General features: G+C 49.0%; 1 protein-coding gene across 1 annotated transcript; it reads right to left on the bottom strand.

Moving 5' to 3' along the window:
* Positions 1-1,868: 1,868 nt before the first annotated feature.
* Positions 1,869-9,556, bottom strand: LOC110545744 (olfactory receptor 6B2). The gene is made up of 2 exons (XM_021632069.1): positions 9,349-9,556; positions 1,869-2,856 (listed from the first exon to the last, which is right to left on the bottom strand). The coding sequence occupies exon 2, from the start codon at positions 2,844-2,846 to the stop codon at positions 1,908-1,910; it is 939 nt and encodes a 312-aa protein (XP_021487744.1). The 5' UTR covers positions 2,847-2,856; positions 9,349-9,556; the 3' UTR covers positions 1,869-1,907.
* Between the last annotated feature and the right edge of the window lie 8,425 nt (positions 9,557-17,981).

Below are 17,981 nucleotides of genomic sequence, written 5' to 3' on the forward strand. Positions count from 1 at the left end.
GACTAGATGCTCAAACTCCAAGTAAGCTCATAGTAACAGAAAACCTTTCAGGGTTCCAGCCGGCCCAGCCATGGAGCTTCCTACACTGCACTCCATACTGTTCAGGACAAATCAGCAAACGTCCATACACATTTACAGTTGCCGAGTGGCCGCATGGTGGGCCTCAGGGGAACACAGGACTTCTCAGGTGCATGGAACTGTCATCAAACAACCCCAAGTGGACAAACTCCTTTCCTTGTCTCAGTGTCACATTGCCACCATTAAGATGGAGCTCACACATGTCAGTCAACATCAAGGCAGGGTTTTGTGCCGCATCTGCCAGTGCTGACATTGATGAGAAGTAACTAGTGTTTCCCACAGAGTGGTCCAAGCCTCCTCAGAAAGAAAGATCTAATGAAGAGGCAGCACCTGTGCTCCTGATCTGGCAAAAACAAAGTTGATATCTGAAAGGATGTGTAAGCACAGCTCACAGAGGGCTCCATGACTGGTTACTCCTGAGCTCTCGGAGCTTTCTTGTTAAAAGCCCAACTCTGTGAAGCTCGGGGACAGGGAAGTCATCTGGGTTACAAGACAACTGAGAGGTGACTGTTCCCACAGTCTTCTGAGAGAACAATCAGTGTTTCATGTGGGTTCTGTCTGCCCACTACCAGACATAAGCTACTGAACTGACACCCTGACCAGTAGACTGTATGCTTTCTGGTTGGGAAAGTATTTGTATGTAAGAAAGCCAATGTAACAATATCCAAGAATTCATCAGAAAATCTATTTTCTCTATGAGACATCCCTGGAGGAATCTCCAGAGGTTGGTAGGAGCATCCATCTCATGGGAGGAGTTACACAGCAGTTGGGCTTTGTAGATACACACGGTGCTCTTGCTTCTCTCTCTCTCTCTCTCTCTCCACCATCACTTCCATTTTCTATCCATGAATATTGTTTGACCATGTCTGTATTTACTACTCTTCTCTTTGCTGTGACAAAACCTGACAAAAGCAATGTGAGGAAATGAGTGTTTATTTTGGCTCACAGTTAGAGGGCAAGGTCCATCATGCAGAGAAATTATATTGACAGTGGCTCTAGCTATGTCGTGGGAATGTGGGACAGCTGGTCCCATTTATTCAGTCAGGAGGCCTAGGGAGAGAGGATGGTCTGTGTTTATTCAGTCTGGGTCACCAATTTGTCTTCTCCACCCTAGCCTAAAATGCTCACTTGACCCCTGACCACCTCATCCCACTCCCGTGTGTTCACTGCTCAATCTGGGAGCTACTCATCCCTTCTAGAAAAGTCCAACATCTCCTTCTCAGTCTCTCCTCCTCCCAGAGGTCCCCGCTCCATCTCTTACACAGCTGCAAGTAGGCCTAGGCAGGACTGTAAGCTTTAGTGGCCAAACCTGTGCATGCCCGGTACACTGGGGATCAACTCAGCAGTAATAACACATTCTCAGCAGTGGAAGGGCTGTGGGCAAGGCTCTCTGAAAGGAAAAAGCTAAAGCTGTCCCCAGAAACAGCACAGAGCATACCCTGTGAGCTAAAACAAGCCTATGGACTCGCACAGTTGCCAGATACACTGTGCTTTGGGGGTTCCTGGGGCCTGTTCTGCCGAGTTTCAGTATTTTCACACATCCGCCTAATGAGACCTACTGATACTACAGACCTCACCTGCCTGGCCCAGCAGGGCTTACTGTCTTCGAGGGGTGGAAAATGCACTCAGTTTTACCAAGTCCTGCTCTGTTCACACAGAAAAGTGGATAGAATGGCATCACTGCGCAGTGTCCATGATGGCCACGCCACAGAGGAAAAAGTGATGCTCTAAATATTTTCAGCACTACAGCAATGGCAAGTGTTCCCATAGCCTCATCACCAAGGAAACATGCTCAGGAAATGCTCTGCTATCAAAAGGTGCCCTCCCTCCTACAAGGGAGCTTGACTCAAGCCCAAGGCCTTTCTTAAGGCATCTTTAAACTCTTTGTTCCTCAGGCAATAGATCAAGGGGTTCAAGATTGGTGTGAGAACTGTATACAGAACGGAGATGAGCTTGTTGGAGCTCCGGGTATCGATGGCCTGGGGCCGTACATACATGAAAAGCAAGGCTGTATAGAAGATGGTGACCACAGTGAGGTGGGAGGCACAGGTGGAGAAGGCCCTCCACCGGCCTGTGGCTGATGGAATCTTCAGCACAGCCAGGGTGATGTGGCCATAGGAGAGAACGGTGGCCAGGAGAGGGAACACCAGAATGATGAAGGCCAGGATGAAGTCCACCAGCTCTGCTATAGAGAAGTCAGTGCAGGCCAGCTTGAGGATGGGGGAGATGTCACAGAAGAAGTGGTTCAAGACATTGGAGCCACAGAAGGTGGCACTGGAGATAAAGTAGACCTTGATCACAGAGATGGTGAAGCCACTAGCAAAGGAAAAGGCCACAAGCTGGACACACAACCCTGTGGTCATGATGACTTGGTAGCGCAGAGGATGGCAGATGGCCACATAGCGGTCATAGGCCATGGAAGCTAGGAGTACACACTCCGTACACACCAGGGAGCTGAAGAAGTAGAGCTGAGTCATGCATCCAATGAAAGAGATGTGTTTTCTCTGCAGGAGGAAGCCATCCAGCATCTTAGGGATGATGTCACAAACGTACCAGATCTCCAAGGTGGACATGATGCCCAGGAAGTAGTACATGGGCCTGTGGAGGGAGGCACTGCTCCAGACAGTGAGGATGATGGCCAGATTCTCCACCAGCACAAAGAGGTAGATGAGCAGGAAGAGGAGGAAGAGCAGGTACTGCAGCCTGGGGGCTGTGGGGAAGCCCAGCAGGATGAACATGCTGACCTTGGTGATATTCTCCCCCCTCATGTTTCTTCACCTGAAAGAACCGACAAGGCATTGGGATAGGAGAAGGGCAGCTGTCAGGGAGAACAGGCAGCTGAACGTGCAGATGAGATTGGCCTGAAGTGATACATCTGGCCATTACAAACACCAGGGAAGAAGAAAAATGCAAGTGTAGTTAGTGCCTAATGCCAGATGATGATGGCTCTGATACTGGGCTCATAGACTGCCCAACCCCTCTCTATCCACAGTGATGGTGAGGCTATAATTTGCACTCTTGAACTTTCCAGCAAATCTGTGAACATGGGACACTGGTGGGCTCCTTGTGCCTGTTCTCTGGGCAAGTGACTCACAATTGCTAGGGTCATCAGGGTTTGCTGTGTCCTCTATGTTAGTAGAGGTTGGGCCTTCCTCTTGGCTTCAGGGAAGATTGTTTTCTAATAGACATGGCGTCAGCAGGTCTCCTGGGGTGGTCGGTTCAGGTTATGTAGTGCCTATAATCAGACACTCCCTTGGGACTGGTCTCTGGCACAGGATGGTGGCTCCATCCATGTCTTTTTACACCACATGTGACATCAACAGTGGAGGAGTTTCAGCACCATTCTGGGACAGAGAAATCCCCCATTCTAGGGTCTGAAGGGAACAGAGTCGAGGAAGTCTAGAATAGTATCGAGGTGCCCAGAGTCAAGGGAGGATTCACTCGGAGTGAAAACTATGGTCGCACACTCTGTGCCAGTCTCGTTGTTGCCTTTAGCCAAGGTCACCAGAGCCAGACTCAACAAGATGAAGAACATCTTTGCTCTTACCATGTCCAAGTATGTAACATGAATCACCTCCCCATCTCTCACTGCAGTTGGGAAGAAGCCTCCCCTACACTTTCTGTCTGTAAACTTACCTGAGACCACAGCTGCACCAGGGCACCAAACAGTCTTCCAATACCAGGGCCACGGCTCTCTTCATGAGGTTCCAACAACAGAAAAAGTGACCCATATGGATGCCGGCTAGAAATGTGCAGTGTTAAGACGGGTAAATGCTGGTACCATCTGGCATTACTCTCAAAGACTACAAAAGCAAAGGTCACATGATGAGCAAAGCAGTGCTCAAAAGGAAAAGCAGAGAATCCTCTCCAAGAAAGAAATACAGGGCTGTAGAGAGATGGCTGTTATTAACCTAAAGCAAGTATTAACAAGTTACCCAATGTCCCTTCAGGAGGGCATGGCTATGTTTACTGCCTAATACTATAAAATATTTGCCGGCCATTCAGGGAGGGCAGGCCCGTTAGTCACATCTGATCAGTGTAACTAGAACATACCAGCGAGATCAACTTAAGGAAGTAAAGCTTTGTTTTCCCTAATGGTTTCGGAGGTTTTGGTCCATGGACATCTGCCATCTTGCTCTTAATCTCTGGCAATCTAAGCACATCATGGTGGGAGCATGTGGTGAAGGCTGTCCACCCCATGACAGCAGGAATCATGGGAAAAGTGGCTAGGTGACCCAGCATCCTCTTCACCTGTCCACCCCCCCCCAAGTTTTCACCAGTCCCCTGTGGCTCCCCAGGCTGTGGTTAGACCTATGACAGATGGGCCTTCAAAGGACATCATGGTTTGAATGTCAACGTAAAAATGTGTCCTTCAGGCTCATGTTGTTTAAATACTTGGTCCCCAGCTAGGACATGTAGCTTAGTTGGGTGAAGTGGGTCTTGAAGGCCATATATGATTCTGGTGAAGGCTCAAGCTCTCTGCTTCTTAATTCTTCATGTTGTGAGAAGGGGAAGCACATGTGACTGTAAGCTACAACAAACTGTTCTTCCACTGAGTTGCTCTGTCAGGTATTTGCCACAGTGGCAAGAAAAGTAACCAATGCAGTGGTGGTCACTCAAGGAAAAGGATCAGCAAAGTCTGCCTAGGGCTCCCCAGATGAACAGTGATGGTTTCAAATGACAAACAGCATATGCGTGCACGCACACGCACACACACACACACACACACACACACACAAATGCAACTTCAAGGCAGAAGAACCCTAAAGCATCCAGATGAATAAAATGCTGGATAAAATGGAAGTCCAGCTGGTCTAGACTTAGTCTCCAGGCCCAAACACTGAGAGTTCAGAATACAACAGGGCAGAGTGCATGGAGGGCTGAGAGTATGTGACCAGTTGTACCCAGACCCGGAGCCATCTTTGTTTGACTGTGGCCAGACTTCTGACCACCTGTTCTGAAAAGACTTGTACACTCTCCCGCAGTGTGAAACTCAAGTGTCTCGGCCATTAACCAGGGACAAAGCAGTAATCCCAGGCTAAGAGCATTGCCCCTGGAGAGGACTGCCCACAGGAGAGGGCTACGTGATAGGAATAAATCTTTTAAAGACCCCTCAGTCCTTCAGGTGCTGTTGGCACATTGGCAATGCAGCATACATCAGCCCTTGCCAATGGAGAAGATACACAGTGGAAAATAAGACGTCTTCGGGACAATGACGGGCCCCGTGTTAATACCGGAGGGGACCTTGGGAGAGGCTGAGATTGTAATAAGCAAACTGAACATTTGGCCTTCTTTCAAAAGAGGAAGTCAGAAGACTTATCCTCAGAATTTGGAACTAGCACATTCTCAGATCTTTTCAAGGTAACTAAGTGTTTAATGACGTGGAGTATAGAAATAAAGGAAATGAGAAAATGTGTGGGGTGTTGTAGAACAAGAACTGGATTAGGAAAACTACCAGCTGTGAGGAAAAATGCGAATAGAATAGGGTCACCGAGACAAAAGGACTGTTTAACTTGATGGAGAGTTGGCTGCACACATCGATCACACACATGGACTGAAGACTCAGCTGGAAACTGCACACTGAGTCTCAGGAAGCCCGAGTTCAGTGTTACAGTTTCACCAAGTAAAATCCATGCCCCGACCAGAGAGTTTACTTATATAACCTTTTACCAAAAATGATTACTTCATCTTAGTATCAGAGCCACCCCCTGCAGAACACAAAACAGAAACAAAACAGTATTTGGAGAAAGAGGCAAGGAGAGCAGGGGCACCAAATGTCAAGGCATCTTGTAATGACTGCCCAGGAGGTGTGCCACCTCTGCTCTCTTCCACCTTTCCTCACAAGTGAGAGGAGGCGCCCTGTAACACCCCAGGTTAAAGGTCGCCCTGTAAGGGTAAGTGCCAGATGCCCAAGTGAGGGGCTGCTTGCTGAGAATGCTGACATGAGAGCTGATGTCACCATGAGGCCAACAGGGCTGCTGATGTGGCTTCAGAGAAGAGGGACTGGCCCAAAAGCCTCACCTGTGCAGACCTCAGGTCCTTCCTGCTCCACGAGAACCACTTCCCAGCAGGAGGAATTCCTCCGGATTTATTTTAGTGGTAGCCAGTTCCTAACAGCAGCGCACTTGACAAAGGTTGCGGAAAGAAGGCACGCACAGTGGCAGCAGGTTTTACTGCACTCTCGGAACTTGAGGAGATCCCAGGAAGTAGCTGTGCTACAGAGGAGCACAGTTCACCTCCAGGTTGGGGCTAGAGAGGGAGCTGTCAAATCCCTCACACCGAAACACAGCCACTGCAGCAGGGAAGTCTGTTCTGTGATCAAAGCCACCCAACAGCCTTCACTGTCCCCTCCACCCCTCAAGCACAGCAGGCTCTCCACCATGGCCACTGTGCACCAATGCCTCCTGTGTTATCCAATACAAAAGGGATAAGGGCACAGACGAATTGTCCGATTTTCAGACGTCATGATCTGTTCACCCAGAAAATCCAGAACACTGTTACAACTCCAAGCTTTCTAAATAGATACTAAAAATGGTCTTCTTGAGCATGAGGCAGGGGGAATCACCACCAGTTTAAGGCCAGCCTAGACCTCACAGAGGGATCCTGTCTCAGCATTAATATATACATATATATGTGTGCACACACACCCACACACACTCACACAGTGTTATCCCATGCCCCTGCTAACTTGGACCTTCCTGGATGGAAACAAGGACTGCTTCAAAGATCACAAAGAAGGCTTTTGCCTTCCTGGGGCTTTGGGTACTGAGAAGTACATTTGTGGAAGAGGACCTAGAAAGCAGACATGCTGGGTTTTGGTACCCGTGATTGCCACAAAAAGTGCCAGGAGTAATCAGTGATGGACAGGACTCATCAGGAGGCAGGGGTTGGATGGCAAAACTGGGGTGGGGTGTTTGCCATTTAATCACCCACCCAGCTTCACCAAGTGCCCACTCTATGGCAGTCACTCCACTGGATCAATCAGGAGGAAAGACCAGCCCTCACCCACCATCTTCATGAACTGAGACTTTTAGTGACGTAGAAAGCAGATAGGACACACAGATCCTAGCCTGGGAGGAGGAGGTGGCCTGGCAGGAGTGGGTCAGTGGGACTGGGTACAGCTGGGTGGGAACAGTAGCAAGAAGTGTCACCCGGGAAAAGGTTCCAAGAGAGGAGGATCTGGCTCCTGGGAAGAAGAAGAAGAAGACAGAGACTGCATACCGCTTGGCTGAGGGATGTGAAAGTGGTCAGGGCTGTTCTAGTTGGAGAGGGGTGCGGACGAGAGAAGAAGAGAATCTGAAGGTCACGTGAGGCTGATGAGCTGGCTCTTTTGATGGATGGCTGTGTCAGGGCCAATCCACATTCTAAGTGATCAGTGCAGTGAGGAAGGAGGAAGGAGAGAGGAGGGGTGCGAGTGGAAAGCTGCTGGCCCCTCTGGAAGGAGGCGGTGGATTCAGGCTGAGCATAGTCCCTGAGAGTTGAGGGTGACACCGGGTGATACATCATTGGCGCCACAGGGCAGGTTGGTACTCATGGGGTACCCCCTTCTCTGAGGAGGAGAGGGGAGGATGGGGGTGTGTGGAGGGGGAACTGGGAGAAGGGAAGGGGCTGCAATCAGGATATAAAATGAATAAATAAATAAAATTTAAAAATATTATATGGCTCATTTCTACTTTACAAATGACAATAAAGCAATATTTCTACCAAAAAATTATCATTGCCACCAGCTGTGAATTAAATGAACCAAGGGGAAAGACTAGAAATGAGACAGGACAGTGCCCCCGGGCCATCTCGAGGAAGGGAACATTTGGAGATGTGAGGTCCCAGGCAGGCCAAGCAGAGTCTCCCTGCTGGAGTTCAGCAGTGGGATACTGCTGTCTGGCTAGGGGCCAGGACCACAACATACGGACGTGGAAAAGTGGGGCTGGAAGCACATTTGCATGTGGAGCCGAGTCCTCTCAGAAGAGGACAGCTGGAGACTCACCCATCTGCCGCTTCTCAGTTCTGCTCACCCTTCGCCTCACCGTGAAAGAGAACCAGCTCACCAGGCACGGGGGCTTCAGAGCCCAGCCTTACCCGGCTCACAGAAGCAATGCAGAGTGCTCGGGCACAAGATCTGTCTCTCCACTGCCCCGTTAAGACTTGCGGCGAGTGCGGAGGTGAAGGTTGGTTCCCAAGAGAAGCCGGGGGACCGTTCTCACCCTGCAGTCTAAGGGGCAGTGGACAGGAGCAGGCTGGAGAGGGTATGGCAGGGCCTGAGAAGTGAGGGGTCCCGGAAACGTAGACATCCTCCTCCATGCCTGTCCCCGAAGTCTCCAGCCCTGCCTAGGTTCAGGTCAATTATGGAGGAAAGAGTGGTTCTAGCTAGAGCTTGACTAGAATGGAGTTTGGGCTTTGCCTTGGATTAGCGCCTGGGATGGATTGGAGGTGGGACTGTACTGCATCTTCCTTACAGTCGGGGGCACGACTAACTACCCAAGGAGGCAAGGCAGGACCCAGGAAGGGGTCAGGAAAGAGGGCAGTCCCACTTCTGAAGGGAAATGTTGGGGGGAAGCTGTTCTCAGCATTCCTTTGCTTCTTTTGGCCTTAGACTTCCAGTTGCAAGGGAGAATTGTGGTTCTCTCTGGATTCACCAAGATGGGCAACAGAAGTTTAAATGGGTGAGAGAGGGAGCAGGAAAGAGCAGGGCAACAAAGGGGAGAATGCGCAGGTGGGAGGCAGAGAGGGCAGCTCTCCCAGGGGCTGGGTCCTTGGTTCTGATCCATCAACACCCCACGGCTACAATGCAGGTGGACGCTGGGAATTGCAACTGGCCCACAGTCCTGCCTGCCCTGGTAGTATATGGGGTTGGCTTATTGGCACTGGATACTGGGAGGATTGGTTTTCTGGTGTCCCCAAATGAATCCCTCCAGAGAGAGAGAGAGAGGGAGGGAGAGAGAGAGAGAGAGAGAGAGAGAGAGAGAGAGAGAGAGAGAGAGAGAGAGGCAGCACAGGCTAGCTTCCTGTGGAGCAGGGCAGATGTCAGCATTTGCTGAGGCTCAGAATGTTTCTTCCATTTTTTCTGGTGTGAGGGTCAAAGGGACATCTTCTAGGGGCATGCAAATGGAGTTTGGATTTTAAAAAAGGAAATGGAAATGGAATCTGGAAAGGCTGATGCATGCGAATACCAATGGGAGGCAGGAGTCGGGGTGCATGGGTCCCTGCATGGTACAATCAGCTCTGAGAACAGTGATCCCTTTACTGAGAGGGAAGGATGCCAGGGCCTCCTACCTTGGAGATCTGCCGGAGTCTGTGTGGCTGTCTTCAGTCTGCTGAAACCCAAAGATTCACTTCTCTCTGCCCACTGTCACTCCCAGAGAGCTGGCTTCCACTGCAACCTGACTAATCCTGAGAGCAGCTGGGCTGCTTTAGCCATAGCTGGTTTAAAGGAGGCACCAAGGAAGAAGGGACGCTTCCTTCCCCCTGTGCAAGGATGTGGGACTCCAGGGCCCAATTACCCCATGGTGAAGTATATCTGCCCCATACTGCCAATTAGTTCTGGTCTCCTGTGTTGGGTGGCATGGGCTGGCAAGGAACTCAGCCCTTTTAGTGTCACTGGTGTTTGTCCCCAGCACCCTGTCCAAGCCTCCAGGCCCTTGCAGAGCTTCCTCTCCATTCATTCATTCTCTGGCCACATGGTCCTGTCCTGATCATAACCACCTTCTCTCTTCAAGGCAGGGAGGACATGACTCTATAGAGTGTTATGACAAGGTCGAGTCCAGGAGAGGATGAGGTAGGTCCCTACTCAGTCCTGCAATTTGTGAGTGTCATCATTCAAGGACTAGCACAAATTCCACACCTTAAGTTTAAGGCAGGAGAGTGAGCCCCAAGGTGTAAACAAATGCTCAATCCACCCATGTCTTTAGCAAGGCCGACCAAGAGCACAAATCTCCACCCCTTTAGATGTGAGCTGATAAACCAACCAACCCCTCCTCAAAGTAGAGTCATAAACTACCATTAGCCAGTAGGTGTCGTGAATCAACGGTGACCAACCAGGCCTTCTAGCTTCTCAAGAGACTGAGGTAGAACACTAAGCATCTCCGAACGGTGGTGGGTGCAGCCTCTCCTACACGGTTGGTGAACATGATGGTCTAGTTGCTCTGCAAAGGAAGTCTAGGGGCTTCCCACTGCACTGTAAAACTAGACATATAGTCATTGCATATGTGTGGTGCATATGCTACCACGTGTAGATGGCTCTTCTGCTCAAAATCTCTCAAAGCTAGAAACAGCCCAGTGTCCTGAAATGTGTCATTTGATGAACATATTGGAACCCTTCCCCGTTCAGCTGTAGCCACAAGTGAGCTGTCTGGATATAGGATGGCATGTGTGGAGGTTCTCATGTGCTCGTTGCCCAGCTGGGCATCTTTTCAGGTTTCCAGGAACAGCCAAGGCACTCCTGGGGAGTACTGACCAACTCAGACCTCTAAAACAATCATGGTTGCAACACTCCCTCAGGCATCATAAGTCATAGGCATCAGAATTAAGGAAACCATGCTGTTGGCACTGCCCAGGAGGGGTGACTGGCTTGCGTGGCCGCCTGGCAGGAAGGTGGTCTTCACCAGCAGTGGAGAGACTTTTGCTGTGCTCATAGTCCCCTGCATTATTTGCCTCCTTTACATGTTCTGTTAAACGATGTTAGAAATTACTTCTTACTGACCAATTTGGTTCGTTGACAATCCCACACATGTCTATAAAGCGCTCTCCCCCTACTCTCTCTTATCTTCCTCCCAGCCCTATCAACTCGCCTCCTCCCTATAAGACCCTTCTCCAGAATGGTGGCTTTAGGTTTTATTTTTTGGCCCATTTAGTTTAACACAAACCATCTGTGTAAGCATTGGATTGACCTATTCATTGCAGCTGTGTGGGGTCACCAGCACATGAACAACTGAAGGCGATGGCTCTCTCTCCTGGAATCTACAAGAAGCAAATAGTTCAGCTGTGGGGGTAAAGGCCCCTGGGACCCTCCTCCACACATCTGTCTGTTGTCAGAGCCACTATCATGAAGGCGTCCACAGCCGCTGTGAGATCACGATTCAGATGCTGAGTCTTGCTCGGAAGACAGCACCTCACAGGCCTTGTCCTTATCTTCCAGCTCTTACACTCTTCCTATCCTCTCTTCAACAGTGTTCCCTGAGCCTTGGAGGGGTGGCATCAATGTCTTGTCAGGGCTGACCGCTCACCCATCGTTTATTCTCAGTACCTGAGCAGCCATGAACATGCATTTACCATAGTTCACTGGAAAGAAAGGTTTTTCTGATTAAGGCTGAGAGTAGCACTTGCCAAGTTTCCAGTGACGCCTACAAATCGGGTCTTAGTCCATTTTTAGGTGCTTGAACAAAATACCTGATGCTGCGGAACGTATAAAGGAAAGAGATTGCTTAGCAGAATCAGAACCAGCCTGAGAAGCTGAAAAGATCAGGGGCTTCACCTGGCAAAGGGCTCTTGCTGTGTCACAGAGGGCAATCGTATTGCCCAGCCAGAGCGCATGTGAGTGTGGAAAGAGTGTGCAAGTGTGTGGGGAGCCAGGCTCAGCTTCCTAACACCCTGACACTCACTCTCAAACTCACCAACCCGGTCCCACTAGAGGAAGAACTCAGGACCACCAGCAGCAGCCTGTCAGGAGGACTCCGCCCTCTGTGTCAGTACCTCCCACAGAGCCCCCATCTCTCACGACTGCCACCTGAGGCAGGAGGCCTCCACAAGAGTTATGGTCGGGGCACCCATATTTGCCCCCAGCAGGACCTTATTCCCACGCAGGCATCCTCCTTTCACTAGACCAGATTCCCTAGGCCACACAGCTTAGTCCTTGGCCACTGCCAGAGTCAATACAGATCCCCGAATAGGCCTCTTGCTTATCTGCCCCATTGCTGCTCATCAGCCCCTAGAGACTTCCTTCTCCCGTCGGCGGTCACATCAGCTGTTTGCAGGGAGATGCTTCCTGGACGCTGCCCACATAGGGACTGGATTGGCAAGTCCCTCAATTAGCTGTGCTTGGGCCATGGAAGAAAAACACTTCCCAAAGGCCCTGGTCCACGATCCTAATAGCCATTCCCATTTGTTCTGGAACTCTCTGGACACTGATTTTAGAGATACACCCAGGCTTCATGGTCACTTCAGGTTCCCGGGTTTATGTTATGTCTGTCAGAATACAGGCATTGTCCCTGCCCCATAGCACTCTGGGTATTGTTTCTTGAAAACAAGGCCTTACCACTGCATCACACATTTTTTTGTCTCAAATTCCAGTAACTACCGCTGGGTGGCGCCCGCGGGGAGCCCAGCTGGGAGCCCAGGTCTGCAAAGAAATTGCTGCAGTTATTCCCAGAATCTGTGCTCATCACCAGACAATCCCGAAACGCCAGCGGTAGCCTGCTTCTGTTCAGGGTTTCTTGGGCAGGAGAGGTCCGTATTCCCAGGGGTGGGAGAATCTCCTCGAAATGCAGACTCCGCGCCTTTTCCGGGGTCCGAGCTGGAGAGCCAGCCACAGAAGCAGTGTTCGCGCGGGCAGGAGGACCATCAAGGGCGGTGTTCTGGAGGTGAGAGAGCGCGTTAGCGCCCTTTCTGCCAGCCCCGGCTTGCTCTCCACTCTCTGCTGGTACCACAATATTAATTTAGTGTTTTGTCGCCCTCAAAGCGTGTGCACTTCAAGGAGGAAGATTGCAGTGAAGAGTTTTCAGAGCAGCTGCTCGGCACACTGCCTGCCGTTCTACTGTTGCCGAGTCCACCGTGCTCTGAGCACCCTGAGAGTCCTTTTCCCAGGCCACCTGGACGACTGTGCGATAACCTGTTCTAAGCACTCAGCTTCCCTGCTCCCCAATAAGCTGTCCTTTGCTGTTTCAAATGAATGATCTGGGGAAGTTGGGGGAGTTCTAGAGGGTCCCACAAAATGTGTTCAGCTAATGTCCACTAAAGTGAACTGACCCACAAGCCACGCCCTCCCGTCAAACCTGACTGCCCCTGCCACAGCATGGAGAGGGGCCCGCTCACACAAAACTGATTGCAGCACTCCAGTTTTCGTCTACACACACGTTTGTCTGCACAGCCCACAATCAACCCTTCGTTAACTTCCTCTTTTAAGGCTTTGGTGTTCTTAGCGACAGCCTGGGCTGCTACTCTATTGACACCCCCGCAAGAGGTTTACTGTTATTTTCCGTGTCTCCAGCACATTGAAAACAGCTCAATTTTACTTCATAGTGTGTCCTCGCTGACTTCATTGGATTGCTGATCCCCGGGGAACATACACGTGGAAAGTCATGTTACTTGAGAAAAAACACTTTCGTGCTTTGATCCCTTTGGTCCTTTCTGTGGCTTCGTTTTCCTTGGCTTACTAAGCATGGTGACCTTTGGCACACCGTCAAATAGAACGGAGGGAGCAGACACCACTGAAACACTGCTAGCAAGCCAGAGCATGACAAACATGGCCTCTGGCAGGCTCCCTCTTCCTTTCTAAAAGCCCTTAGATCACATTCCTAAAGCTAGCCACCAAGGCCTACTCCCTTATTTGGCCACTTCTTTCTCCTGAGGCTGACTACCAAGGTCCAGCTATCAAAGTCTTGACATAAAACAATCAAAAGCCCCCTTTGGCTCACCTACTTAATCAATCAAAATTAAACACCTCATCCTAACAATTTCCCTTTACAAACTGCCATTTTCCTATGGGCCACATCTGTCTCCTCACTATCCAGAGGTAGTCCTTTGTCCCTTTGGGACAACTATCCCTTCCCCGTCTTCTTTGCCCCCCTTCCCCTCTCCCTTATCTCCTTCTCCTCCATCCTTTACTGCCTGGATTTGTCTCTTATTCTCTGCCTTTTGTCCTTGTGGGGCAAATAAATTTCCTTTGTGCTGAGAACTTGGTCTTGGGGTGTCTTATGCCAATACTGGAACTTTTAGGCCTTTTTTTTTTAAGATCTGAAGGAAACCTCCACTTTTTATAGCCAACCATGAGGTAACCATATAGTTTTAAAGATTACCTTTTCCAGTTTGAGGAAAAAAAAATTTTTTTTTTTTGTTTTCAGTTCATCTATTCTCACTTTCTCAGATCTTACTTTGAATGAGTGCTGCCATTTGTCGAATGCTTTTCTGCATTAGTCTGATGATCAAATGGTTCTGCCGGGCTATTTTTCATGAAAATGGGGAATGTGAATTCACAGAGAAAACCCACTGGGCAAGGATATGGCATCTTTACATTGAGGGTTGTTGATGTTTTGGGGACTTTGTGATTTTAGTTAATGAGGGCGTTGTTAGCTGTGTTCTTAAAAGGTCTTCTGTGTCTTACTAGCTTTAGTCACAAACTGGAACATGGGCCACCTTTATTTTTTTTTAATGGCTCATTATAATGGAAATTATTCCTTATTATATTTTATAGAAACTTCCATGAAACTTGCTAGCTTGGCTAACTTCCATGAAACTTGCTAACTTTTCTTGAGGAATTTTTACTTGAGTTCTCCTGTTTTCAGCAGATTACATGGACCTCATGATTTCTACCACATCCTGCATCAGTCTTGATGAGCTGAAGTTTTGAGGATTTACACTTACATGCAAGCTGTTGCTTCTATTGGCATATCTTCCAGCAACAGCTGTCTCCTAGAACAGTTTCTCTGACACCGACAAAAAATCATTTTATTTTCCTTTCTTTGTATAACAGCCACAAGCAGAGGTGCCTGTCATTGCCAGATCCATTGCTGACTGTGCCCTGCAGTCGGGAGGTGACATCACACTAGAAGGACATGTCTACTGGGGTCCTCAGTGCTAGCAAAGAGCTAACTGCTGGGGAGAATCCCTGCAGGGAGCCTTGTGGAGATACTTTCAGTAAAGAGCAGGGTTTTCTTCCTTGGAAAGAATATTGGTTCAGCCACCACTGTCAGGAGCAAGCTATGCCAATAACAGAGGGACACATTTGTGTCTTTGTACAGTTTTAGTTTAGTGACAGTATCTTCCTGGGCTGCCAGTTTTGCCTGCTATCCTGCTGTGGATGTAAACATGTTCCTATTTTAATCCCAGGTGTGGGATACGGGACTGATTAAGACTGTCCACAGCAGCAGACTATTTGCCTCATTTGAGCGCTGAGGGGCTCTTTGCCAGCTGCAGATAGTTTAAATCTGAGTAGTCTGGAGAGAGAATAAATGCCAGGGCCCAGAGAAAGAGAAAGGAGCTCTGAGAAGGAAGGCTGCTGGTGCTTCCCCCTCTCCCTTTCCCCCTCCCCTCTCCTCCTCTGCTCCTGGTTGCTGTTGCAGTATGAAGAGAAGTTGGAGATCTCCAAGAGGAGGATTGGGCTTGTCCCGAGGAACCTGACAACCCTAACCAGCAGGAAGCAGCTAAGGAAAACCATGACCCCTCTTCCCACTAACCTCTTTTCTCTCCTAGCCAGTATTGGTGTGTTAGAAGGGACTGGGGTGGAGAAGGGAGAAAGAGATATAAGAAACCCAAATAAAATACTTTGAAAAACATACATGCTACACTATTCTTGAGCACTATTTATTTTTACTCTGCCTGTGCCCACTGGCCACCACGGGTTCTTTTATTCCATTCTGATCTTTATTACAATTTTAATAATCTTCAGATCACACCTTACACTCGCTGCAGCAGTGTAACTTGAGGCCCTCACAGAGCAGCCCAGAGTGCCCTGCAGAGATTCCAAAGGACTGAAATTGAGCAAAGAGATGTGCATGCAGTCCCAGTGGCCAGGTAAGAGACTTTTCACAGAGCTCGGACATGGAGCTGCTCAGTGCAGAGCTGTCAAGGGAAGGTCCAGGATGGCCAGTGTGGAGAGTTTGAGGAGGGCTGCGTGCCACAGGCGGGGAGGAGCCATGCTTCAGCCAGAGCTGGGGGCAGATGCCTAGAGTCTTTCACTGTGACAATTTTCCTAGTTGAAGAACAAGACAAATAGCCACATGACAGGCAGAATGTTGCCATGCTTTTAAAGCTTCTGTTTGTTTATTTATTTTTTAATTTTAAAATTTCAGTTGAGGTTACTCTGGCGAGACTGAAGACGGTGTCCAGCAATACTGATGAATCTACTCTGTTCACAGGTGTCACTGTTTTAGCAACAGAGATAAATAATTGATCTACCTGCGCCTCCTGACATGTGCGAATAAGGTGGCTTTTATTTTTCTAAGTAACATGTCATTCTACCTTGTCACTTGTACTCCAAGTGGAAGGACTCAACTCAACAGTGTTGCTTCATAGAGTAGAGTAGCTCAGGTGAAGGCACAGCCTGAAGTTATCCCCACCCAATACAGAGTAACTAGAGCTGGGCCGGCCCTCCCCAGCCCTCAGACATGAAGCCATGGGGACCTTCTAAAAGGGCTGGTGGAAAGGCATGCAGAGTAGATGTAGGTGGCCTGTGTACAGGTCAGGAACATTAGAGCTTGCCGCTACATATTTATCAGACTATTGGCTTCTAGAGGTCAAACACCCCTTGGCCAGCAGGGTCCATGCTACAGTCTCCTGTTTGAACTCTGCAATAGTTTCGAGTCCCCCTTCTGGTTACAGTTTTTAAAAGTCCCTGGGGTGAGGTGGGACTCTGCCCAAATCCCGCTGGGTGCCCTCCCCAAACGGAACAAGAGGAATGGAAACTCCTGATGTGCAAGGCAGCAACACGACACCAAAGCATGCACTGGGCGAGGATGTTCTGCAGATCAGTCAAGTCATGATGACAGAAATACAGGGAAGTGCCACAAATGTCTGCTGTGTCCTGTGTCCCACTGGCTTTACTTTCTGCCAACTCTTTGCAATAACATCCTCCTAGCCTTAAATGCCCCAGGGATGCTTTTGAAGACCCTAGTGTTCAGATGAGAGAGTCCTATTGGACAGTCTCCTCTCAGAGTAAAGTGGCACTAAGCAGAGGTTACCTCAGGTTAGGTGTGGAGTTTGGAGTTCAGGAGCTAACCACAGAGGAAAATTTGTTTTGACTGTTTAAGTTATATTGGGCCATTGTGCAGTCAAGGGTGTTTGGAAAATGCTTCTACTTCTCCTGGCTTGCACTGGCCTTCTTCCTGAGGAGGGAAAAGGCTGACTTAATGCTTTCCAGCCTTTGCAATGAACACTTGTCTGAGGAGAAGTTGCTTGCTCCCACTGACAGCTCAGAAAACCACAAAGGAAATGAGACAGCCTCTGAGGACCCTTGGACAAGCAACCACATAAATGCTAAAATATTTGTGAAGCAACCTGCCTTTAAAAGGCAAATCACAGCCTTTAAGATCAGAGCACACAGAAACATCAGCCAGCCCTGGCTTCTACTTAGAGTATCCATTCCACTTACGCAAAACGTAACTTTAGATATGTGTAGCGCTGTCTCCATTCCTGTTTCCCTCTGGTTTACTTTTCATCCTTGGTATGTTTCCCCCATCCGCTCCTCTTTGGGTGGATGATGCACTTTTAATATTCCATTTTATTTTCTTTAGATATTTCAGCTACACTTTGGGTAGAGGGGAGGACAGATTAATCCTCTCAGCCATGTTTACACTCTGACCTCTGGGATCTATGGATGTTATTCTGCAAGTCAAAGGGACCTTGTAGAGATGACAGGAATGAGGACTTGGTGGTCGGTCATCCCAGGTTACCTTAGCGAGTCCATGGCTTCAGGGACTCCTTGAAAATGGAGAAGGAAAGCTTTCCATCCTTGAAGATAAATTGATAGATGAGAAGCTTCATCTGAATAACTCACATCAAGGTAACAAAAAAAAATCACTAAGGGTGTATTTTAGTTACCCTTTTTTATTGCTGTGTTAAAACACCATGACCAAAAGCAACTTGGGGAGGTAGAGTTTATTCATCTTACAACTTGTAATTCATTACCTAGGGAAGTCATGGAAAGCACCTGGAGTCAGGAGTTGATGCAGAGGTCGCAGAGGAGTGCTGCTTACTGG

The sequence above is a fragment of the Meriones unguiculatus genome, chromosome 15 (assembly GCF_030254825.1).
Source record: "Meriones unguiculatus strain TT.TT164.6M chromosome 15, Bangor_MerUng_6.1, whole genome shotgun sequence".
Lineage (NCBI taxonomy): Eukaryota > Metazoa > Chordata > Mammalia > Rodentia > Muridae > Meriones > Meriones unguiculatus.